At 39.1% G+C, this 25,294-nt stretch overlaps 1 protein-coding gene across 2 annotated transcripts; it reads right to left on the reverse strand.

The window, feature by feature from the left end:
• Positions 1–239: 239 nt before the first annotated feature.
• LOC145450955 (lysosomal cobalamin transporter ABCD4-like) lies at positions 240–22,334 on the reverse strand. 2 transcript variants are annotated; one of them, XM_080329443.1, is made up of 14 exons: positions 19,668–22,334; positions 17,905–18,032; positions 17,707–17,846; positions 16,997–17,239; positions 16,492–16,578; positions 11,107–11,287; positions 10,530–10,621; positions 9,713–9,850; positions 9,554–9,641; positions 8,132–8,377; positions 6,003–6,130; positions 5,280–5,371; positions 4,281–4,396; positions 240–402 (listed from the first exon to the last, which is right to left on the reverse strand). In XM_080329443.1, the coding sequence occupies exons 1-14, from the start codon at positions 19,801–19,803 to the stop codon at positions 340–342; spliced, it is 1,878 nt and encodes a 625-aa protein (XP_080185569.1). In that variant the 5' UTR covers positions 19,804–22,334; the 3' UTR covers positions 240–339. The 2 variants fall into 2 exon arrangements, with proteins under 2 accessions (XP_080185569.1, XP_080185570.1); XM_080329444.1 differs by lacking the exons at positions 17,905–18,032; positions 19,668–22,334 and having other exon boundaries at positions 16,997–17,122; positions 17,193–17,239; positions 17,707–17,801.
• Positions 22,335–25,294: the final 2,960 nt, after the last annotated feature.

The following is a 25,294-nucleotide window of genomic DNA, read 5'->3' on the forward strand; positions in this document are numbered from 1 at the left end:
TGCGTACTCAGAAGTTTGAAATGCGGCTCCGATATCCAAACAGGTTGGGAACCACTGCTTCAAACTATAATTCTCGTCGATAAATTATCTCTTCTTGACGAGGGGCGTATGTCAGTACTCTCTCTCTCGATTCGAATCATTAGAATAGATATTCGATTCAGGCTCAGGAACTCGAATCATTGTGCCTACCCCTGGTGGCAAGACTGCCTTTTCCGGAACAATTATGCAACAGAAAAAGGTACCATGAGACGTCGGTTTAATATGATTCAGTTAAAAATTGAAACTGCGAATCGTTAAAATAGAATTGCACAGATAGGTAAAGTGTACGAAAGGCGAAGTTTAAAGTAGGGAATAGTAGCTCCACGTTCCATCTCCGTTCAGGTGTAAGCAGACGTCGTGATGCTGAAAAACATGACCGATGAAGAGAAAGGTGAGTTTCTGATTCCAGACTTGGACAACTAGAAAATTTTCAGCGTTTTCAAATTAGATTAAAATTAGAATTAGAGCTACACAGTTTTTTACAAATTAGATTAGAATTAGAATTAGAGGTCCACAACTTTTTTTAAATTAGATTAGAATTAGAATTAGATATCCTCAGCTTTTTCCAAATTAGGTTAGATTTAGAATTAGAGCTACACATTTTTTCCGAATTAGATTAGAATTACTGAATTCTCAAAAACTTGAAATTGAATGAAATTATGATTGATAAATAAATACAGCAAACAATGAAGTTCATTTCACATCACAGTGCATTAAAATAACCAAGAGAATGGTGAGCGTCTGTACATCAAGCTTGGCTCGTTTTGCACGATAACAGGGGTCACTAACACGCGTCTCTCGAGGTCACATTTTGTGACGATCCGATTTGTGATTTCAAAAGAATGCGAAATAAAGTATTTACACATGCTGAAGCAATCAACCTCTTTTTTTGGTGTGGCTGAGGGCATGAAAGTGAATAAGCCTGTGTTAACTATCTCTTTTTCTTTGCTGTCGGTCTGTTTGTGATCATAAAAACTAGCATGTTGTTCGCAGACTACAAGCTATTATGCCAGCATGGCTATTATTCGACACAATAACTACTATGACTGTACCTGTACGTTGTAAGCAATGCGATGGTAGCTTGGCACTGGATTTCCCTGCGTGAGAGGGATATTTTCGCTACAAAATGCCTCGGAAAAAGAGGCATTTTCAGGAAAACCGTAAATTGGGTTATAATTAAAATTAGAGCATAGCAACATTTCACAAATCAGACTAGAATTAGAACTAGAGCATAAGTACATTTCACAAATCAGACTAGAATTAGAACTAGAGCATAAGTACATTTCACAAATTAGATTAGAATTAGAATTAGAGCATACAAACATTTCACAAATTAGATTAGAATTAGATTACTGGCATTTCGCTCTAATTTAGCGAAATTAGACAACTAGAATTATCTAGTTGTCCAAGTCTGTCTGATTCCAAAGACTACTTCAAGTCGTTTCGACACCTTCCTATTTTTCATTGTATCACAATTTTTGTGGTATTGAACTGATGAAATTTGCTAATAATAAACCGAACCGAAATATTGACTGTCGAAAGCGCCGAGTTAGTCTCACACATACCACGGCGTCTGTTCTATAATGACCGGGGCTAATATCATATGTGGCAATCATTCTTCCACACTGTACGCTTTAGAGCAGTTGGTGAAAAAGAAGGCGATGCAGGGGGGTGATAGCGTAGTGGTGACAATAAGCGGCTACCGCACAGGCATCAGAGGTTATTTTTGCTCCTTACCTCCGTGTCGCTGTTCTTACGGCGACAAAAAAAGCTGAGAAAGAGACTCGATGAAAGAGCGCTCTTACAAAGAATGGAAAGAGCCGCGGAATAGAGACGAACATCGAAAAAGGAACTGTGACATCGGGCACTAGGCCACGGTAGATGCCAGTTTAAGAGACTACAACTGCAACCACAGCTGGTCGTTCGGCATTCTCCTATCGGTTCATTACATCGCATTGTGTCTTATCGCAGTGTACATTGTGCGTGTCTTGTTCAGATGAAAATATAATCTGACGATTTCTGATTACCGGTATTGTTGACGAACTATAGAAGTCAGTATGGGAAATCCATTAATTAATACGGCATCTATATTTGATCGCTAGGAAGCAGTGTTGGGATGACTCGAGTCACCTTTTTCGTATGACTTGACTTGACTCGAGTCACTTTGCTAAAATGACTTGACTTGACTCGGCGTATCAGAAATGTGTATTGACTCGTGACTCGGACCAAAATTCACGAGTCAATTTCAAGTCATCAAGTAATCGGTGTCGATAAAAATCACTGTATCTTGCATATGTTCGGATTGTTCGAGAAATGCTGGTATAACCCTGGAAAGCGACCAATCATTCATTGATCGAGCATTTTACTGAGCCTCGATTGTTCTCTCATAAATATTTTTACCGCAAACAAAGTGATCGAAGCTTACACTGTCGTAAACTCTAGTAGTACAGTAAAGTAATAAAATAACAAAGTGTATATTCTGTCTCTGTTTTTTTACCTTTACCAAACCTCTTGTTTTATTGAAATTGAATTCGAATATACGTTATATTGTCGTCGACCATTAGCGCATGCTCGAATTGTATCATATCTATTTTTAAATTGGTAATGTATTAAATCTTATCACTTCGTTTCTCCATTCTGTATTTTGGTTGGTGACTATTAACTGAGGCCATGCAACAGTTCTACGTATATGTGAGCGATACAACGTCTTCTAGCGTGTATATTTACCTCTATATTCGTTCATCGGTTCGGAATCAGTGACCACTCAATCTGTATTTCAGACAGCTAGCAACTTACAATGACGTAATCATGCCTCACACTTCGAAAATGCAACTTGACTTGAAATGTGACTTGACTCGAGTCACCTCGGAAAATCGATTGACTTGACTTGACTCGAGTCACCTTTGAAAATCGATTGACTTGACTTGACTCGAGTCAAAATGTCCAATGACTCGGAATGACTCGTGACTCGAAGGTAGTGACTTGATCCCAACACTGCTAGGAAGAGATATAGGAATATGTGGTCACGTCGTTCGCGGTCGTAAAAGGTACATTCTATCTGAAATCGTCACCAACGTCTCCATAGACTTTCCTTTTGCATGCGATATTGAATTTTTGAAGCATTCACATTTTGGCAAAACAGAATTCTTAGCCCGCGAGCCTTATTGTAGGCCTACACAGATTTATAAACAACTATTTAACGAATATGGTGAATTTCTAAAGGCCTGATGTATCACAATGATGTACAACATTCATTTGAAGGGAAATTGGCCAACACGATTTTATTCGATGATAGTGTCTGTCCTGGGATTTTACAGAGTTGTGACTCTGAAATGGCGTGCAGTGTGCTGCCGACGTAATATATCAACCTAAAAAGGACATAAGCGCAAACGTCATTTGTGTGAGGAATAAACAACACAACTTTATATCGATGCAAGGGGGTGAGGGAGTTTGGCACCTAGACTGTTGGCCAAGGAGGCGTTGTGCAAATAAAGCTTGGGAAAAAACTGCTTTATGAAGTAGTTTTCGGACATGTTTGCATAACAACTGGTCGAAATAGCCCCAGTATATCGCAGTACCTAAATACATTTTTCAAAATTGCACCTATTTGTTGTGTCATCGGTCATTTTGCAATAAGTCGCGAAGACACATCTTGCATATTCGAAAGTTGCTACCGCCAATCAACTGCACAAGTATGTGACTCCTCCAGGGAATCTAATAAGTACTTTCAAGTCCTATATTTTTTTTTTAATTCCTCACTACTTTGACCACCTCAGCATGCTTAGCACTTAACGGATCCCAAATCGCTTGCCCACAGACATCACCATTTTATATTCGATTGAGACTTCCCCCAACTACAGAATGTAGCTGATGATGCTGCACTTGACAAGGACATTTCCAATAATATCATTGCCGCTTTGCGATGATGTTACAAGCAAAACGAGTCACTTAGTGGACAGTCAGGATTGAAAGACTCCTTATCTCAGACAAAACAGATTTCACGTCGTCGGGTGAGGCCATTCATTCTTTCATTTATGTGCCTTGGAGTCAGCTTTAATCAAAATCCGCCAACCTAGTTTGTGTGAACAGAAGGAGTTTTGTGTATGAATAAAAAATAGCACACTGAGCTTAAGCCATCAGTTCGCCACGATTACTTGAATTTTCATGCATGTAATTTAGTATCTGGTGGTATGTCTTTTCAATTCTCCGCTAGTTTCTGAAGGTTAACCCAGACAACAAACCTGGGTAAGGCCATCACTGTGACCGGCAGTAATACAAGTGATTTCTTTCTTTTTGCATAAATCTAATAGCTTTTCGGCAACCTTGGCGTTGAGAGCACTAGTCGGTTCGTCCATCACTGAAAAAAAAATTATGTTAAATACGCTAATCAATAGAGTGCAACGAAATTCGGAAGACAAGGCAACACGAAAACAAGTTTAGAATAAAATTTGGGCTCAACAGAGACCAAGGCTGTGTCAAACTATATCGTTCATATTGAGATTGATATAAAGGACTTTATCCTACCGATGCTCAACAAAATCACAACTCAAAGTTGTGGGAATGTATTGCCAACATTGGTATCAGACGAATTTCAACAATATCAGACTACATTTCAATGATACCTTGGGAAATAAAGATAAGAAGTGCTAAACGATAAATACTCTTGTATTTGACTGAATTATGTGTTATTCTAAAATAGCATACACATTGGAATGGTAATGGAGGAAGAATACGAAGCAGCATACACAAAAATTTTTCGAGAGTCAGACCTTAAGAAGATAGTACACAACACACATAAAACCTTCGCTCTGCTTGATAATTGACAGGCGATGAGGTAAAAAAACATCTGTTACATAAGGAGTATGGATAATGGAAGTCTAAATGGTCTAGGTTTTTGAATTGATAGTATCCACCCAGTTTTTTGGTTACGGCTGCGGTAACTTATTCGTCTCAGGCTAAGCACTTCATTTTAACTAGAATGGTGTTTTTATGTACTAAAATATTCGACTTCATTCTGCAATTCCTAAATGCTGGTAAATATTAGCTAAATCGCACTTCAAACCGCCAATGAAGTAGAATAGTTCCATAGTTGTATAAGAAAACTCTCGTTATCCCTGAACTGGCCGCCCCGGTTCCGGAAAACTAACTTCATCGTTGCTTACCTTACACAATATCTTAAAACGCTCACATTTTGTGTCACCAGCGCAGTAACGTAACATTGGAGATACGACGAAACTTACCAGCGACCTTTGGCTCGTGGTAGAACAATCGCGCAAAGGATATCCGTTGCATTTCACCAGGCGACAACTTGTCGGACCAATTCACTTCTTCCCTGTCGATTGCATTAAATACTTGAAATGGATGAATAAATCGCCTAGTAGGATTGTGTCAGACCATATGTGTGTGTACTTTTAAGAGACAGAAATCGCATATTCAGATACAAAAAAGAAAAATTGTTTTGTAAAGGTGTGAGGTCTGTGCGGCATTGCAAGCCTATTCAGTGTTTGCACACCGTCGTCTGGAATGAGAGTGTTTGCATTTTGGTAGACTTCGACAGCTCACATCGGAACATTTGAAGGTAGCAATGTCCATTACGGCAATCTTGGGTGAAAAAAGTTTTTCCGTGTCCCGGAAAATCAAACAGAGATGCCTGCTCAGTGCTCAGATACCAAGTCGCAATTAAACTTTTTCAACTGACTTTCTGCTTTGAAGACACTCTGAAAGGGACAAAACCAGAATATTTTCGGCTGACGGTCGTCAGGGGTAGCCTAATCATCAGCAACTAGTAGAGAATTGAAAAGAACATTGTAGAACCTTCATACGATTGTTGATATACAAAGTTCTATTGATATCTCTACTAATTGCTTTCAATTACCCTTGATTCGGGTTTATCTCAATACGACTTTATTATTCAATTGTATATTACCAACTTATGAATCGCGCACGGGGGCACACATTCTAACCTGTCATCCAATCCGCCCGCCCGCGTTATCAAATCGGTGAGACCGACCTCGTCCAGCACCTCCATAATTCTCGAATGGTCCGTGGACAGTGAGTAACCGCGGCAACCATCCATACTGGGATAGGTGACCTGGAATGGAAAGATTTCCGATTCATGTGGTCTTGACAAAATATTTTCACTTTATCAAATAATGCAGCAGTGTTGGGATGACTCGAGTCAACTTTTTCGTATGACTTGACTTGACTCGAGTCACTTTGGAAAAATGACTTGACTTGACTTGACTCGGAGCTTCAAAAATGTACATTGACTCGTGACTCGGAGCAAAATTTACGAGTCAATTTCAAGTCATCAAGTAAACGTTGTCGAATAAATCACTGTATCTTGTGTATGTTCGGATTGCTCGAGATACGCCGGTGTCACTTGTGAGAGCAACCAGTCATTCACTGATTGTGCGATACACTGATCCTCGATTGGTATGTCACAAATAAATTGACCGCAAACTAAACAATCACAGCTCACGTTGTCCTTGTAGTAGTAGAATAATAATAATCTAAATAGCAATGTGTCTCTGTTTCTTAGACGGATCAATGCATACGTTTCGCAGTGCTCACTTTTGTATGATTTAAATCGAACAAATATAGTTTGTGCGTTTATATTCTCACGGATGTGTAGATGGATAGTGTAGGCTATTTTGCCATTTCAATTTGTTTTAAGTTCTCGAAGCTTCGTATTAGGTCCTATATTTTGGCTGATATTAACTGACTGTAGCATGTAGCTGTACGTACAGTGTACACTTACTCACGTATTTTATTAACAGTTTCAACGTCTTTTTGCAGATATTCGGTATTTGATTCAAGATAAATGATCAATTATTCTATCTTTTACATGGCTAGCAACATGTAATGACTTTGAATCATCACTCATGCATCGAAAATACAATTTGACTTGAATTGTGACTTGACTCGTGACTTGACTTGACTTGACTCGAGTCACCTCCAAAAAACGAGTGACTTGACTTGACTCGAGTCACCTTTGAAAATCGATTTGACTTGACTTGACTCGAGTCAAAATCTGCAATGACTCGAGATGACTCGTGACTCGAAGGTAGTGACTTGATCCCAACACTGTAACGCAGCAGTAAATCTCTCAATCCCGCGAATTCATTTCGTACTTATAACTTAACATAGGGATTAGTTCATATTAGTGTTTGATTGTGAGTAAATCCCATGCACCTGGTACGGCTATATCTACTATCTAGGTCTGGGGAAAAATGATTGAGTACTCGGATCCTAATTGAGTATAAATTGAAACAATTCAAGTTGAGTAGAGAGACACAAAGTTTTCAAGTACAGAAATTATATGCCCCCTCTCACTGGGAGTTGAGAATTATAATTTACATATTAGCACCCTGTAAGGCAGGGATCGCCATCTCAAAACTGGTCGCGGGCCGCTTTTCAAATTTCGTTGAGGCAGCAGGCTGCACGAATTCAATATCGATACAAAATACGCCACACAGTTCAACAACCACGTTTATAAAACTTTACGTCAGTACAACGCCGTGCTCTCCAACATGGGCGACGGGCATAGTTATTTTATTAAAGAAATACAAATGCAACAAAAAATATCGTGATCATCACTTTCATTCTATTTTGAACTATGAGCTGCGCACGATACATTGTAGCACTTTTCAGCGACTAAATATTCGATGTTGGCGTTATCTAGGCACGTTATTAGCAGGAAAACTATCTCCTCGTAAAGCTTGATCTTGTGGGGCAGACCTAAGTCGATTTCCAAGCGTCTCAATCTGGGCAGTGTCAGTGCCATTGCACGTCAAAACAATATGCCCATTCATTTCAGTTTATTCCTATTCCATGAAATGCTATTACCATCACCAAAGCCGTATTCGCTACTGTGGAATTGTGATGTTGGACACGAAAATAGCTTATTTTGAACAGCAACAACAGTGTTTTCAAACTGAAATCAATTTCAGCATTTCAAATTCCTTTTCTAAGCATTCTGCCGAAATCTCAAATCCTGTCGCTGGCCGCAAAATATGACCACGCAGGCCCCGTGTTGGTGACCCCTGCTATAAGGCCCGTTCACAAGCGCTATTCAAAAAATCCCACTCACGAGTTGTTTTAAAGTACCATCAGTGCATAGCGGTTTATAAGGTAAAAACATGATGCCACCGCGTCCCGTGTGACATTTCAACTTCACGGTGCCCGCGGAAGGCTTCCAGACGTCACAAAACAACCGAAATAGCGACGTCTTGCCGGAGCCGTTTCCTCCGGTAATAAGAACGTTTTGCCCGAACGCGAGAGACAGCGAGAAGTTTTTGAGCAGCTCCCGTGCCCCGTCTGGCGTAGAATAAGTCACCTGAACAGATATTTTGTCAGTTGTTTGCGATTAATGTGATTTGTAGCTTATGAGTGTGGCTGTGTGGAGTAGAACTGGCCACAATGATTTGAGTACTCTGATTCGGATCGACTAATAATGGGGTATGGCGTTCTAAATATGATGTGGTCTCAAATTAAGGTTTAACGTGTGAAGAACATCTTGGCACCAGTCATTATCCACATGAAGTCACCATATCTGAACTGCATGTCAAGAAACGATGAAGCGCTGCCTCGGTATCACAGAGATCGATTATATTGGAATGGCACTTTTCGTTAAATCTTTTAGCCGAAGTTCGAACACAGTCGACTTTTGAAGAAATTGGTTGCTGTCAAAATATTGTTCACACTTACAACTTTAATTTGGGCCCTTTTAATAATAATGACTCGATTCGAGTAATGAGAGACAATTTTTCGAGCACCGAATACGCCCCTCATTATCAACGTGAATTATAGTTTCGATACTTTCTTTCCGTTGTGAAATCTTCAAAATTTCGATTGTGAGTGACAGAGCATCCGAAACACACAGTGCAAAGCCACGCAGAGCGGAAACGTCAATTCTATTAAGTAGTGATTCACTTACAGCATTTTCACAAAGGGCAATGAAATAAGTATGGTCGAACGAAGCCGGCCAACTTTATTAAATGTGACATATAGCTGGTATCAATTTTCATGTGGTCAGAATAAAGGTAGCCATCCTTGATATACTTGACTAGAATGACTACATACAAACTTGAACTTTGCGATCATTCATAATGTTTGAGGTGCCATAATGAGTGGTAATCGAATCAGTCATGCAAGTGTGATGCTTCAATATAGTAATATTAAATTTGAAAATGAATGTTTCGCTCAACATGAGGGTGAATTGTCAATTCGAAACTCCATACATGGTATCATGGTATGTATGTATCAATGTATTATTGGGTTAGGGTAGGTTACGCTTACAATTAGAGGTTGACAAGAGCTGAATTCAATGGCAATCAGATTCTGAGTCGCAATTCCCTTCATAAAAGACTTGTGAGTAGGAGTTAGAGTAGCCACATCCTCTCTTGACTCCGGCTAATGTCTCGGGTCAGTGTTGATGTCCGAATTACAATTTGAAATCATACAACAAGAGTTGGGAGCCGGCTTATGGCACAAGTAATCTAGTCCAACTTACGTTGTTCAATTCAATAAACACGTCTTGCGTCCGGCCTGTACCTGGGAGTTCTGTCAATTTATCGGCCTCTTCACCAGTTTCGTCAGAGCTGTGAGCAAACGACAGGCGTCGTGAAGAAGCCAAGCGTCGAAACAGAAACAAAGTCTGCGTCACACTCACTCTTCGTTATCATAGGAATGACCTTGATACGAATTTTTCTCCCGTATCTCAGCATCCGAGTCGGTGACAAACTTGTGTTTCCCGTCACAATCTGAATTTCGCTCATAGCCGTCAAATTTTTCGAGCAATTCTCCAACCCTGCAGGAAAGTGCCATACCTTACGCAAGCACTGAAATTCGAGACTCCAACATAGGGATATTCACGGTTTTGTTCACGCCAACCCTTACGAAAGAGGCTGCAATAATGATAAAAGCAATCTCACAGGCCTTCTACACTCACTAACAAAGCTCATGAACTGGTGAAAACCGTCAGGATGTGCAGAGCAGTGCATTGAGCGCAAAACAAAGTTATCAAATTATAAAATATCATTTCGGGTAGGCTATCATCAAAAAATGGATGTAAGCCTATCATCCATCGCATCTTTTGATTGTTATATGTGGCAGAGAATCAGATTACAGTGAATTTTGTCTGATGCTTGGGTCATTGGGAATGAGCAAACAACTGAGTCAAGTGATCGCTAACTAGTATCCTCGTCACCGAGTTAGGACCAAATCTTTGGTTCTCGCTTTCACTCGTAAAATCCAAGGCTATAAGGATTGCGAATTCTATCACCTTTCGTGAAAATCACCAGGTCTAAATTGGATAAAGATAAACTGGTAATGTTTGATTAGACTGTCTTGAGCTCACGATTATGAATACACAATAGGCTATGTAGGCTAGTAAGTAGAACATTTTGTAAGCAGCTCGTATACCAAAAATTGCGAGACAATACATTATGATACAACACAAATAGCATCAGTCAGTTTACAAGCCTTACCTGTGAGTATGTCCAGCGATGTCGCTCACAATCCTTGCCATATCAAACAGTTGTGAAAATGAGTAGATGAGGTAGATACAAACAAATGCATTCTGTGACAATACTCGGCTTATCAGTTGAGATAAGGACTTGCGCTACGAAAGCTCAAGCATTGCAATGTAAGAATTACGAAGCCTACAACAACGATTCAATATTGGACTTTGCTCAGGGTATCAATCTGTATCAAGTATTAATGTATTAAGTGATCTTTTCAGATCAAATCAAATCAACATAATTACAAAAGTCGGTGGGCACTCGTATAGTAAACAGCGGACATTAGCACCATGAAAATGCCAGAGGTGGTCATGGTAAATAAAGGACTACTTCAACTTTTTTAGAGTAGCCTACTCCAGAAAGTTTTGCCTACCTGCACGGAGGTGGTTATAGTTGTAGATTACATCCACTGTTATTGAACACTGAACAGTCCTTTATACACACTAGGTTACTCGCAATTGAATAGAAGTTTGTGGCGCTACTGCGACAGTATTCTATCTTACTACCTGTCCGTTACAGATCGCAACTAATTCAAAGTCATTACCCGACTGATTAAAGCGCTCAATTCTTCAGGCGCCAAGTCATCGTACTCTCCTCCGAATATCGGTATCGCTATGATGAGATAGCTCAGAATGCCGCCGACATAATCGAAAATGTTGACAGACGAATTCAAGAAAAACGACCAGCCGTATAACGTCCTCTGAATGTCCAGAAGTGACAGTAACCTAGACAGAGAGAGAGATAAAATATTGACCATAGAGTTTTAATCTGGTCGAAATATGATAATGAAAAAGAAACTGACCAACATATGTGAAAGTTCTGGATTTCTAATGATTCCTAGGCAAATGAGCGGACTGCAAACATGGCAGTTTGGAGCTTAGTTTCCCGATAACTAAGAAGCGAAGGGACACCAATTGGAATTTCAGGAGAAAGCATTTTATCTTTACTATAACATATAAGAACTAGAAGCTTTATAAGCATAGAAGAACTAGGAGCCAGGGTGTCAAGTGTGGCAAGTCTGGTTTTTATGTCAGGGTTGTAATGATTCGAGTCATGACTCGACTCGAGTTGCGATTTTGTGAAGACTCGACTTGACTCGAGTCATTTTCTTGAAAATGAAAAATGCCTCGACTCGGGTTATTGCGTATGACTCGGACCAAGTCATATGACTCGAGACTGGGTCTACCAAAACAGGCATTTCATTTTAATTTCGAAGAATAGTAAAGTTATCAATATATTAATATTTCGTCTATCAGTACTGGTACTTGAAAATGCTACCAGGAAGTGAGGAAAATCAGTAAATTATAAATGACAAGCATTCGATATCATCGAGCAGAGTTGTTAGAAGTGGGTTTCACATGACATTAACTAGGAACTGAACAGTCAACACAATGACTTCGACTCAGCCTCGGCACTCTACTCCGTGACTTGGACTCGGATTTGACTCGGTAGTTAATTGAAAATGACTTGACTCTACTCGAGTCAAAACTATAAAAGTTAGATTTACCAGTGACTCGGAAGATTGTGATTTGGTTACACCCCTGTTTTATGTTGCCTACAAAGGCCCCATACCAGATAAACTGGACTGTTTTTAGCAAAGTACAAAAGTACCTGTCTAAATTTTGTTAAGTCCATTATAACTCTCGCGAGTAAACATAAAGTCATACAAATGGAATATGCTACATAACTTAGGGTTGCCATACGTCCGGAATTTCCCGGACATGTCCGGAATTTCACTGTTACAACTGCGTCTGGGAGGAATTTCTAAAATATGCCGAAATGTCCGGTATTTTGAAATAAGCTCATAATTTTTTCCTAAATCAACATAAACAATATTATTTTGGGGCAGATTTACGCTACATCAAATTTTTCTTCGCGTTGCGCTCGATTTACTATTACATATGTTGGTTTTAATATGGGGATTACCATCCTCGCAAAAACTGCGATCAAAAATAAATAAATAAAAATAATTACATTCATTTACAGAAATAAGACTAATTGTAATCGCAATTACAAGATAACGGGGGGGGGGGGGGGACTTGAGTAGGTAGGGGAATTTGAGTACATTCGACAAAAACTTTTGCTTTCTCAACATATCTGCTTTAAATTCCGCAGTTTTGCATTTATTCATTAGCTCACTATGTAAGCTCTGGATAAGACTAATAACCATTTTTATCAAAGGCCAATTATAGCTTCCACGTGGAATTGAAAGTTTGTGAATTTTTTTTTCATTTTTGACACCACTTTTCAACTTCTTTGCAGACAGCATAAAAATGGTTGTTGCATATCCAAATATTGCTTAAGTTTGTGATAGTTGATCATACTACAAGGTATGGCAATCAGACTTGTACAAACTAAACATTTAGTTAGTGGACGGTCAACTAACATTTTTTTTAGTAGTTCTAGTTCTAGTTGTAGTTGCGGATTTTGAAAATTCCGTAGTTCTAGTTCTAGTTGCAGATTTTGAAAATTCGGTAGTTCTAGTTCTAGTTTTAGTTGGGCATTTCAAAAAAATATTAGTTGCCGAACAACTAGAAAACACTCGTGTGTCCTGCCCTGCGCGAGAAGAACTCTCCTCGCGTGACAAGTGAGGTTACTGAGGGTTCCTAATGTGATCATGACAAAGGATCAAATGCTCATTGTTGGATCATAGTTAATACATTGATTATGCCGAGTTCACTGATAACTTGGCAAATTTACAACAATCGACAGTGCGCAGGGACACGCGATCTCCCGCTGAGGTTGTTTACTAATTGGAATGTGAACTAGTGATCTCCTGCTGTGCGCTAGTATTATCTCGGAACTAAGCTGTCGCGTCTGTTAAACTTACGAGATTTGATTCGTGATGATGATGCTGACCACGCCTGCCCAGGCACAAAGAGAAGACGATCTGGATTCGCCCAAGGTATCTTTACAAAGGAAATTGCAGAAATTGCCTGGGTCGTCTCCTCCTGGCTCTCCAACTCACAAGTAACCGAAAATCTCACTCTTCAACTTTCTACCTCCAAGTCAGTGTCGTCCGCTTGAAGTTAAATCCGGCCCGTATGAGGTGAAAAAGTATGCCAGGGAACAGCGACTACTCCTGGGTCAGAATGTGCTAAACTGTTGGCGGAATATGACCGACTTGCCAGAATTACGGAACTTGGCGAATGATTTTCTTGGGATGACTGCGATATCTGCGCCCAGTGGAAGGGCTTTCTCGCATGCTGGGATTTTGTATTCCCCAAAGAGGGCAAAATTCAACGGAAAAACATTTTCGCGACTCATGTTGATTCGCTGCAATCAGTATAACCGCTGCAGAAAATGGTTTAGTTTATTCTGTACTGATTACAAAAAAGTTCTGTATGTCTGATTTTTCAGTAATTTGGCTGTATCGGCGTTCATGTGCAAGTCTGGAACGCCGAATTCGAATAAAATAAAAAAGAATGAGTTGATTGAGAATTAAATTTAGTTAGTTGTGTTTTAGTTAGTTAGTTGCCGATATTTAAATTTCGTTAGTTCTAGTTCTAGTTATAGTTGCGAGTTTGTAAAATTGAGTAGTTCTAGTTCTAGTTCTAGTTGCGTAATTTGAAAATTGGGTAGTTCTAGTTATAGTTATAGTTGCGAGTCTTAAAAATTGAGTAGTTCTAGTTATAGTTATAGTTGCGCTTTTTGAAAATTCAGTAGTTTGTACAAGTCTGATGGCAATGCATTTTGTCAATGGTGGTAAGAGTAAGTTTTAATTTGAAGAATATTTTTTTGGGGTGATTCGGGTATAGTATAAATTAGGGGTGGGTTAAATTGAGTATACTACTAAATGAGAACTTTTTCAAGAAGAAAGTAAGACAGGAAAGAGCTGTTATAATAGAGTCAGGGATTCCCTATGAAGCACTCATAACAAAGTTAATTAGAACAACACAGAGAATTGTAGCCACAAGAGCAAGAATCAGTCGAAGAAAGTGACTAGATTAAAAAGTGACTCGGGCAATTACTACACAGCAGTCTCACAAATAATGAAAAGAGAATCAAAAAGTATTTAGCTAGTCATAATGCCAAAAGAAGGCACGTTCACTTGATCAGGCCATAACTGGTGAGGTGCTGACATCAGAAGAAAGCATGACCAGACTTTAAGATGAGGAGAATGTATGAAAGCTAAAACGCAAGAGCAATGAAGTTGTGGTCAGTGACGATTATGAGGAGGAAGTAGCCACTCTAAGTACAGTTCTGAGATGGACTTGGGGAATTTGAAATAGTTCAGAAAGAGGAAGGATATCAACGAGTTGGATTGGCTCATTATACAATACAGACAGACAAAGTTTCTGGGGCAGGTGGAAAATATGATGGGTGGCGGTGAAACATTCGAACGTAATTTTTTGTTTGGTATGAACATAGCATCAACCAACGGGTTGCATATTTTCCTATCCCTGAAACATTGATGACATCAATTTCATGTGGAGAATATTTTCCATTTCATTCAATGAAGTAATTTTCAAAGTGAAAGCACCAATTTCAGAAAGAAGAGGGGTTGTCAAATTTGATTTGAATCCAAACATTTAGTGAAACTTTGACATCTAATTATTTCGTTCTGCTGTTCCTCCTAAAAAAGTTTCTGTTTAAGCAACAATAAGAGATCTTGTTCCAGTTTCTTTTTTAAAAACAAGTAAATATACTCAGTTTTCCCATACAATGGGTCATTTGGGTATAACGTGGGGATAAGGCTTGCTTCAAGTACAATTTAGACAGTATACTCAATTTGGGGTAAATTGAGTATACAAATTTGTAAAAAAAAAATCACAATATTTTTCCACTGCGAGCAAATTGAATCTTCAATTAATTTGCAACCGAATATTCAACCATACAATGTAACAAATATCAACCAGCCACCTTTTTATTTGACTGTTTATGAAAATGACAGCTGCTCAAACTTGAAAATATACTCAAATTCCCCCATCCCCCCTATATTCATTTGGTTTAGGCCGTTTGGATGCTTTATTCAAAGATAGTGGTTCTAAACCTGGGGGTAGTTTGCCTTTATTCTGGGGTTCGCGAAGATGTTGAACGTAATCAGCTTCTAAAATAGGCCGTGGGTAAGTCGGGGCAAATGTGTTGACCTTCAATTAGTAATCAGCTTTTCAAATTTTGAACTGGGCCACGGAACATTTTCAAATTGGTAATGGAGTTGCGACCATATAAGGTCGGGAACCACTGGTTGTGAGGTGTTTAGATAGCTCAGTGATGCAGTGCGCACAGGCATTAGGCTGGTAAATAATCTTATCGGTGTGACATGAACATGACTTAACGATGTACGATTACGCTCCTTGCATTTTCGAAGTCATAATCCTCCACCAGCTCTACTGCAAACTCTGATCATGTGGGCAGAGAGAGGATCAAATCACTGGTATATAGTAATATATGGAAGAACCAATATTAATGACATAATTCATTCAAATCATGTAACATGCATGTAGAAACCAGATGCATATAGTAAGCCCCCATAACTTGCATCGATTACCCTAAGGTTGGCCCAAGATTTTGGCAGGAGGGGGCTGAAAAAAATGTGGCTTCGGCCCTGGTTACAACTTACAACACACAACCACGTACTCCTGACCGGATCGTGACCACCTCTAGTCGACAGACTAAGCTTTGCTGCTGTGACGTCATATTGATCGACAATGTTTTCATACATTATTTTGAAATCCGCTAGTGGGCGCTAAGAAGCGTCCGGAATTTGTGTTACAAAAATATGGTACCGGTAACCGTAACTATATACAAATCCGGGAAAGAGGTATTAGCAAAAGAAATACGCGAATTGTATTTACTCTTCTGTTAGTCACAGGTAGTGGGAGATTTGGCATTTGGCTACTGACAGAGCATCAATTACTAATTGTGGCACCTCTGAAAACACAGGGTTCCATCAAATCAGAGTTGCACGGCACAAAAAGTTCAGAACCTGGAGTTAGACTTGTGATTTTCGATTTCAGCGCCATGGTAAAACGCGATCGATTCGGCATTCACCCGGACTTGAAGATGTTGAAATCTGAAGACAACATCAATAATGTACCAGACAAATATACATCAGCAGACAAGAATGCATTTCCTAAAAAAATAGTTGATCAGACATACTGATAAGTAACTTTTTTCAAGAAAGTGTTATCCATTTGAATATATCCACCATTGGGCAAAGGAATAACGATTAAGATTGTGAAGTGACAATACACAACAGTGTAGCTTAGAGTGACAGTTGCTGCAGAATTTGATCCAATTTGTTCAGTCAATGTGGCATTTTCAGGAAGCATGGTTAGAACCAGGATTGAAGGAGATATTTCAAGTGATAGCTTACAAATTCCGTTCAAAGCCACTGTAAGATTCGATAGAGTCCAGATTATCCCACCGGCACACCAAACTTTCTACTCTCGTAATGACAACCATCGAGAATGATTCCACCCACGACCCACCTGAAATCTCCTTCTCTTTTTTCCCTTGTGATTGTAGTCCTGACTACAGGTGACATTAAAAATCTGTTGATGATGGTGCCTCCGATAAAGTAGGCGTAAATGATCACTGGACCCAGCGGAGTAGTGCTAACGAAGCATTGGTAAGAATAATATACTATTGTAAATGGCGTAACGATCAGTCTGGACATTAACGTACTCCATTCTTGACAAGACAGATTCACGTCACGCACGATTCTCTGATCTCTGAAAACAAGGTTACAATTGAGATGACACGCAGAAACACAAAAACCCTGAATGTGGACTTATATTAACGAAACATATTCAATTGTATAATATATTGATATTGAAATAAGCCCTAATATTTGACACTTATTGGGGCTAATCATTGCCAATTAGTAGAGAATTGGACAGAACATTGTTTATCAACAATTGCATCTACAAATGTGGCATTACAGGCATAAAATTTTGAATAATCAAGGCAAAGGGTCACTTAATCGCAATGTATTATTTGTTTTATATTATTCAATTGTATATTGAAGGTCTGTGCGGTACCTCAAAGAGTCTCTCTAAACATATTCAGGCCGTGTTGCAAATAATGGGGTGTAAATAAATACACAGCTCTGGCTACACACACCAGAAGAAATGTAGGCTATTCCTCTACAAATAATGCGAGGTGTAACAACAAATATTTATCGCAAATTCTCACTCACAAATTATCCAAATTCGGCTCCATTATATTCAATTTATAATAGCAAAGATCGTTGAAGTATTTCCTATGTATATGATTGCAAAGCATGCCCCTCCATTTCACGTACAAAAGTTGACTGAGGTACGTGACACTGCTTTTCATCTGAATTCAAAACGGAGCAATGTTAGCGATAGCTGAGCGGCAAGGTTTCAGCACTCACCAAAGCATTTATGATGATAATTTCCATTGAGTAGACAGCAACGCTACGAAACGCATCGATGTCTTTTCTACCCAATACTTCAAAGTACATTGATGGAATGAGACCAGCTTCATACACGATTACCTGGACTGTAAAATGGTGACTTGAGTCTTTAGTGCTCACACTCACATTCACGGAGAAATAGAAAAAGTAGATAGGCTACTAAGCAAGTTCTGAGCTAGGAGTTAAAGACTATCAGGAAGTAACATACTATTACAGTCAGTGACAAGCAATGAAGTAATCCTACTACAGAGCATTCAGGTAGAATGCCACTTCAGATTTGAATCTACTTATTAATGTTAATGTATGGACAAAAACCACTGAACGAACTGATCCGAGACTAAGTTTCCTTTGAAGTCTAGTTTATTCATGTATAGTGATTATGTAACCTACGTACGTCATTTGAGTAACCGAGCTTCAAAATAAAGTCGATATAGCAAATTATGCTGTAACAATTAAAGTAACAAGTCGCTGTTTTAATATTCAAGCTCAAATATCGTTTGTTGCCATGTGTGCGCTTCAAACTGTTACATCATACGTTTCTGAGTCCTAATTCGTAATATAATGCAATCAGTACACGTGATTAGCTGACCTCCTCACTCACAAATGATGTTATGTCTAGAAATATAATTTGAGTTGGCATGGTGAGAAAAATCATGCAGTGAATACATACACTGATGACGCGGACCTGCTAGAGAAGCTCGCAAAACAACAAGACTATTTTACCAAGCCTTCCACAGCTAGGGAGCAATGTTCCCTCTAATTTTTGACGAGTCTGTGCGTACTCACCAACTCACTGCGCAGACCCTTGGACAACAGTGCGTCACGACTAAAAAAAAGGTCATCACTTCGGATTTTTTGTGCGCAACTTAGATTTTCTGTGCGCAGAGACCGTGTCAGCACTGCGCATTTGCGCACGTGCGCAGCTTAAGAGGGAACATTGCTAGGGAGGCAGCCTAATAATAACGCATCCACTTAGCAGCTGGTGTTAACAATGTAGTTCACTGCGTTCAATTTAGAACTAAAACTGCACGCCACAGAACATAGTCTAAACGTCTTGGCCCGCCATCGTATTTTCTGCTTCACATTTGGCCTGCCCCGCAAAAATAATTGCCCAACCCTGCTCTACACCAACTGTTTCCACAAGACATAGCTTGATTAAATTGGATTTACTCGAAGTGGTGGAAGTCGAGTAACAACCAACAAGAGTTGGTCAAAATATCCAGCAGTAGTTTTGCCTAAGAAACCGGACAGTATAAGTGGAAGTAGTTTGAAAACATACCCGCCTGAGTAATTAGTGCCAGTAAGCGAGATGTACTTAGTAGGGTAGCCTACTCCAGACAGTAGTAAGCTACTACTTTGTTACCGACCAGTAACCATCTCTGTGAGTAGTTTACCATTTAGCAAAATACTGAGCACTCTGGCTATCACACTAAAACGTGCATACCTTAGCCCGAGATAGGAGCCTTGGGAAATAGCTAAGTTTGGCATCAGATTTAGACAAGGCAAAGGCCTGTACTTATTTTTAGTGAACAGTTGCAGGCATGCATAGAGGGATATCACACATTATCGCAGTTGCATTATTATCAAGTGCTCATCATGAGTGATGCCCAAGCAATGAAGTCATAGGCCTGTATATTGGTCTCCGGCCAAAATGCGACCAAACGGTAGTCTATAGCATGTTCGGTTATTATTGACTATGATACAGTAAATAAAATACTTACGAGCCAAAGAAAGCAGTACTAAGAACAAAAACATGATTGTTGAGGCCGACTTGACACTATGGAACATGATACAAAATAGTCTCCATTGGCGACGAAAATATACAATTCCAAAATTTGAAGAATCTTTGTCAGCCATACTATAAAACGCTAACGAAACAATGATACAGTGAAGGAACTCCTGTTAAAAACAAGATATTTCCATTATGAAATGTATAACTGTATTCGGGTTATTCTGTCTTGGAGGAAAATCGGTTGACAGTGCATGTTACTTGCGGTAGTAAACGAGTACGAAATCAGAGTATTAAATTTTCATCAAAATTACAGCAATACCAAGTGCATAAATTCTGAGGCGTTTCCTTCATTATAAAATCAAATAGAAAACAGTAGTTTCGTAATTGAAGAGAAAAAACATTGCATAACATCACTGCAGCATGAACAGTCCACATGAACTATTGTCATGAGAAACGCATTTTAAGCAGTTATGTATCCAAAGATGATATACTGAACTAACCTAAATGGCAGTTGGCGCTAAAACAAAGGTAAAAGATTGTACACCACACAAATTGAGTACATTGCTTTCGTAGATACAGGAAAGCAATGGCTTCACTAAAAGCGAAAAACAGTTATTTGTATTTTATGATATCAACACTAGCAATATCAGTAGGCTAAGACAGTATATTTTACCAGCAGAAAATGAGATAGGCCTACCTTTCATGAAATAGTAGAATCTGAATCCAATAAGCAGGACGCATAATTTAAAAATACATAACATGCAAGGAGGGCATGCAAAAACATTCAATATTTGCTGTACGACACATATAAGAATCCGAAGACTTCTTGCTTTTTACATCTTTAAAATATAGTTGGTATTCACGAAGGACATTGCAACCATTACTTATTTTGCATTCATCACCATTGCTGGATCTCGTCATATATTTTCTTCAAGAGTTTTGATTTCATTTCAATAAAATGATGATGATGTTCAATCAACTATTATGCTGATGCACATATCGATATTGCCTCATCTAATCTCTTATCAAGATCCTCAAGCAGTGCTAGAACATCTTTCATCAATATCAGCTCTTTGGAGGCGTTAATTTCGGATATCTCGTTCACAACGTAGCACTTGAAGTTATTTATTATCTTTTGCCTTTGGATCAAAACGCATTTGTAGATCATACATATGTGTGGATGAGACCAATATCCCGGCGGTAGTAGCCTTACGAACTCCGATAAGGGCATTGCTGGATAAACCACGCTCAAAAGAGCGTCCAATGCTTCGCCTAGAGACATTATTTACGGAAAATAAGTACAGGCGAATGACAGTCTGGCATTAGATTCTGAAAAATATATTGCATAACTTGTCTGCCAGGAGCTTCGATTCTTGAGAATTTTGACTTTGCAATCCGAATTAGTAGGGTCATTGCCGAATAAACATCAAATTCGTCAATTAATTATGGGCCTGGCCCTATATAAAATTGCATTCGTCAAGTGGTTCATAATAGAATGGTTTAATGCAGAGGTCTCAAACACGCGGCCCGCAGGCCGCATGCGGCCCGCCAGAGCATCCTTTGCGGCCCGCGACAACATTTTAGATTTTTAATAATTCGACAATATATAAGTGTCACATATCTCTTTTCAGGTTATAAAGTCAAAATTCCCTCTTATATTGCTCCGAAAGCCGGGAACTATTCATCAAACTTCACTATCACATCAATTGCAAACGCTACCATGCAGTGAAAGATTCACTATTTCGCCACATTTCCACATCATGATGACAAAACCTGACCCTTAGACGATTCGTGACTGATATTTGTGAGTTGGACTTGAACGCGACCTTACTTAGAATTACTTAGACTCGGGCTAACTCGATGGCAAAATGAAAATGACTCGAGTCAACTCGGAGTGACTCGGAATACCGTGAATTTGTTAGAACCATGAACGCAACAAACTAAACGCGTATCAGGGGAATAGTAATAGATCAGAAAGTCGCAGCTTGGTATTTCGCTAACTAAGCTAGAAAGTTATGACAACCATTGGCAATCTGTTAGTTACATTTTTGGTCGCTAAACCATGTTTATCAAGGCCACTTGAAGGTACCGAGTACCGTAGTGGTACGCCCCAACGATATAACAACAATGGGTCGTTCGGCGTTCCGACATTCCAATCACTAGAACACATCCATTAATATATTTATATTATATTTATATTTTTTTTCTGGTCCCATTTGAAGATATTTGGCCATGAGATTAATAGCATACTTATCAGAAGCATACCTGAATCCCGGATTGCAATTACAACGCTCAACCTAAAAATGTTTTGATATCAGATCAGTCTCTATAATCAATCTGTTAAATTCAAAATATTCATAGTAGTTGCAAAATTATAACCCGATAGCTTTTATTATGGCATCATACATTTGTCCGCCCATATGGTGTCTATGTCTTAGAATTAATATATATCAAGTACAACAACAATTCTTTTAAAATAGTTATAAATGCGATGATTCTTTTCGTGCCAGGCCTAAATTGATACAAGAGTAAATCACATTTTGACGATGTGTGTTTACTGTCAGTCTGCTGGATTGGCTCACTTTCAATATGACAATTCACTCCCGCCAAATAAGGCCTACTTGGATAGACATAGAATACCCATATAAATGCTGCGGCCCGCGGCGTCGTCAAAACTGGAAAACTGACCCGCGAGCACATTTGAGTTTGAGACCTCTGGTTTAATGAATGAATCAAAAACTTCACACCAATCAAACCCATGAAGTGAAGAATAAGTCAGTGGACACCGCCGAGGTAAACCCAAAAGCAAGCTAATGCCGACCAACGCCTGACAAACTCAATACAAACCGATCCGACCACGCTACCAGACTGGTCATTATTCACAACGTAGAGCAGCATCTTGCAGCATTGCCGCTAACCGGCGAAATGCAAATGCAGGCGTTGGAAACGGCAACTCGTGTATATATGAAGAGAATCTTACACAAGGTGGCAATGCTGCGCACAGTGCGCAGCAGAGATGAGCATGGATTAGGATTAGGATTTGAAAAAACAGGATTTGTGAAATTTTATCGGATTTGGATTGGATTAGGATTAGAGATTTTTTCTGAACGGACTAGGATTTGGATTGGATTTATCTATTTTCTGGGATATTGATATGTCGTGTGGCGAATGGCGACAAACTTTATTCAGATCAGTTTAAAGAGCTTCTTGGAGGTACAGAACTTCAATATACAATTAAATAGTATATTCATATTGAAATGAACCCGAATATTTTCGGCTGACACTCGTCAGGGGTAATCGTCAGCAACTAGTAGAGAATTGGAAAGAACATTGTATATCAACAATCGTATCACAAAATATGATTTATCAGAACACGTGCGTCACGCGATGTGAAAAGCTCACCCTTAACTCATCCACTTAAGATTGATGCGGATCGATCAAAGGCAATTAATTCTGCCATCGGCAAACATCTGTTGGATAATCCGATTTGTGCGAATAATTATCGAGACGACCGATTTCGAATCGTAGGTCGAGGCCGTTCACAATTCCATTTGTGTGCCTTGGAATCAACTTTTATCAAAATACACCAACCAAAACTCTGTCAACAAAAGGAGTTCGTGTATCACCTAAAAATAGTACATTGAACGCTCTCTCATTCGAAATTTCATGCTGGTGACGTCATATTTTGTGATACGATTGTTGATATACAATGTTCTTTCCAATTCTCTACTAGTTGCTGACGATTACCCCTGACGAGTGTCAGCCGAAAATATTCGGGTTCATTTCAATATGAATATACTATTTAATTGTAGATCAGTTTAAATGCACTTATGGTTACTAGATTATCTTGAATCAAGGCAATCGTTGGTTGTGAAAGAAAATTTTCCAATCCCTCCCTTGCATAAATTAGTATTTTTCCTGAATTTATAGTTGGAATCTGATTAGGATTGGACATGGACTTGAATATGAAACAGTTATGGATTAGGATTTGGATTTGGATTTTAAGATTCGGATTTGGATTGGATTAGGACATGGAAATTCCAAATCTGCTCATCTCTGGTGCGCAGACATAAGAATGGGCGCTATGGATCAGTAGGTTTGCAGATTTCTCTTGCAGATGCATTTAGTTTTAAAAATCATGAAGCCTATCTAATATAGGGCTACCATATTTTGGAAATCTGAAAAGAGGACGCTTTTGCCAAATTTTCAGACTTGCAATACCGGAGGAAAATCCAGAAAAAATGGTAAAAATTTTGCACTCCGTGGTCGGTTGACTAAAAAAAGTCAACTTTCTGGCTCAGCTCCCAAAATACAGTTTTCCTGTCACATTATCAGTTGGTTGACTAAAAAAGGTCAACTTTTCGGATGAGCTTCCGAAATAGCCGCCGGAGCGTTAATTCAGTGCTGATTTACTTTATCTCAGTCGAATTTTGCCCTATATTTAACCAAAATTCTCATGATAGAGGATATTTCGGCGTCCTCCGAGGACACTTTCCAAAAAGTCAAAAAAAGAGGACAAATCCTCTTAAAAGAGGACGTATGGTAACCGTATTCTAATATAAACATTTTGTGGTGCAACTCAGGCTCAGATAGATTAAAAGCAGAGGTGGTCAAAGTAGTCAAGAAATCTACTCAAGTTGAAGTAGAAGTAGCGACGAAAAAATCTACTCGAGTACGAGTAGAAGTACTTCTTCCATAAGCAACCCAAAACTACTTGAAGTAGAAGTAGAATTGACTGACTTTAAAAGTACTCAAGTAAGTAAGTAGTTATGAAAACGATCCTAATTCGTTAACATGAATTGTAAAAAGGTGCAAATTGAGCTATGCGATAGGTGACGAGCTTGATTCATATTGATGCATACCAGCAGGTATCCAATTTTCGATAGCATAGTATTCGTCCACATCATGGGATGAAAATGATAGTATTGATATGGAAATACGATGCTAATCCTCTGTTTTTTCGAACAGCACGTTTTAGAAAATAGCATGGTATGACGTCATTCCCCATATTATAAGGCCCTTACTTTAGTCGAAGAGCAATACGGAGAAGTTGTATAGGATACGGTGTAAACACTTTGCGCGATTAGTAAACGTTAATAAAAAATTTGGTGGACCGTGAAAATGCCATATTGTGTAGCTTTATTTCCAGAAATTAAAGGCATTACTACACTTACTTTTATACTTCAACTGTAGGCCTATGTTATCCAGACAAAAGAACTGATAATAATCATAACTCAAAGTATATGATACTGGTAATTGAAAGTGAAACTTCTAAAAGTAGAACATGTATTTCGTGTTTTAGTCCAGAGAGTTTCAAAGGTGGTATGCTAAAACAGCTCTAAAACTAAAAAAAGTCCACCATGGACATGCTAGATAACGATATGAATACTAGATTGCGAAACATCAGTTTCAAACGTTATATACTGTGATGAATTATTTGATATGGACGAAGGGCGACAATGTAGTGTGAACGGAACCACGCCAACCCTCTACCTAAAGTATATTCTCGGATGCAGTGGTGGCCCTACGATTGGGGGAGCCCTGGGCGCGACTTCCGGGGGGGGGGGGGGGGGGGCTTTAAGTATGTAAGCGCAGCTTCTGGGGGGCTTCGCCCCC

This window comes from Botryllus schlosseri, chromosome 11 (assembly GCF_051294905.1).
Source record: "Botryllus schlosseri isolate E-star chromosome 11, Bs_hap1, whole genome shotgun sequence".
Taxonomy (NCBI): domain Eukaryota; kingdom Metazoa; phylum Chordata; class Ascidiacea; order Stolidobranchia; family Styelidae; genus Botryllus; species Botryllus schlosseri.

What these genes read in the sequence shown, in the direction of transcription:
- LOC145450955 (XM_080329443.1), bottom strand. Translation starts at nt 19,803, where the DNA reads ATGGCTGACAAAGATTCTTCAAATTTTGGAATTGTATATTTTCGTCGC. An exon ending in AAAAGAGAAGGAGATTTCAG is followed by an intron (nt 16,579 to 16,996) that starts GTGGGTCGTGGG and finishes TGTTGTCTTCAG; the next exon opens with ATTTCAACATCTTCAAGTCC. An exon ending in TGTTTATTGAATTGAACAAC is followed by an intron (nt 8,378 to 9,553) that starts GTAAGTTGGACT and finishes ATATCTGTTCAG; the next exon opens with GTGACTTATTCTACGCCAGA.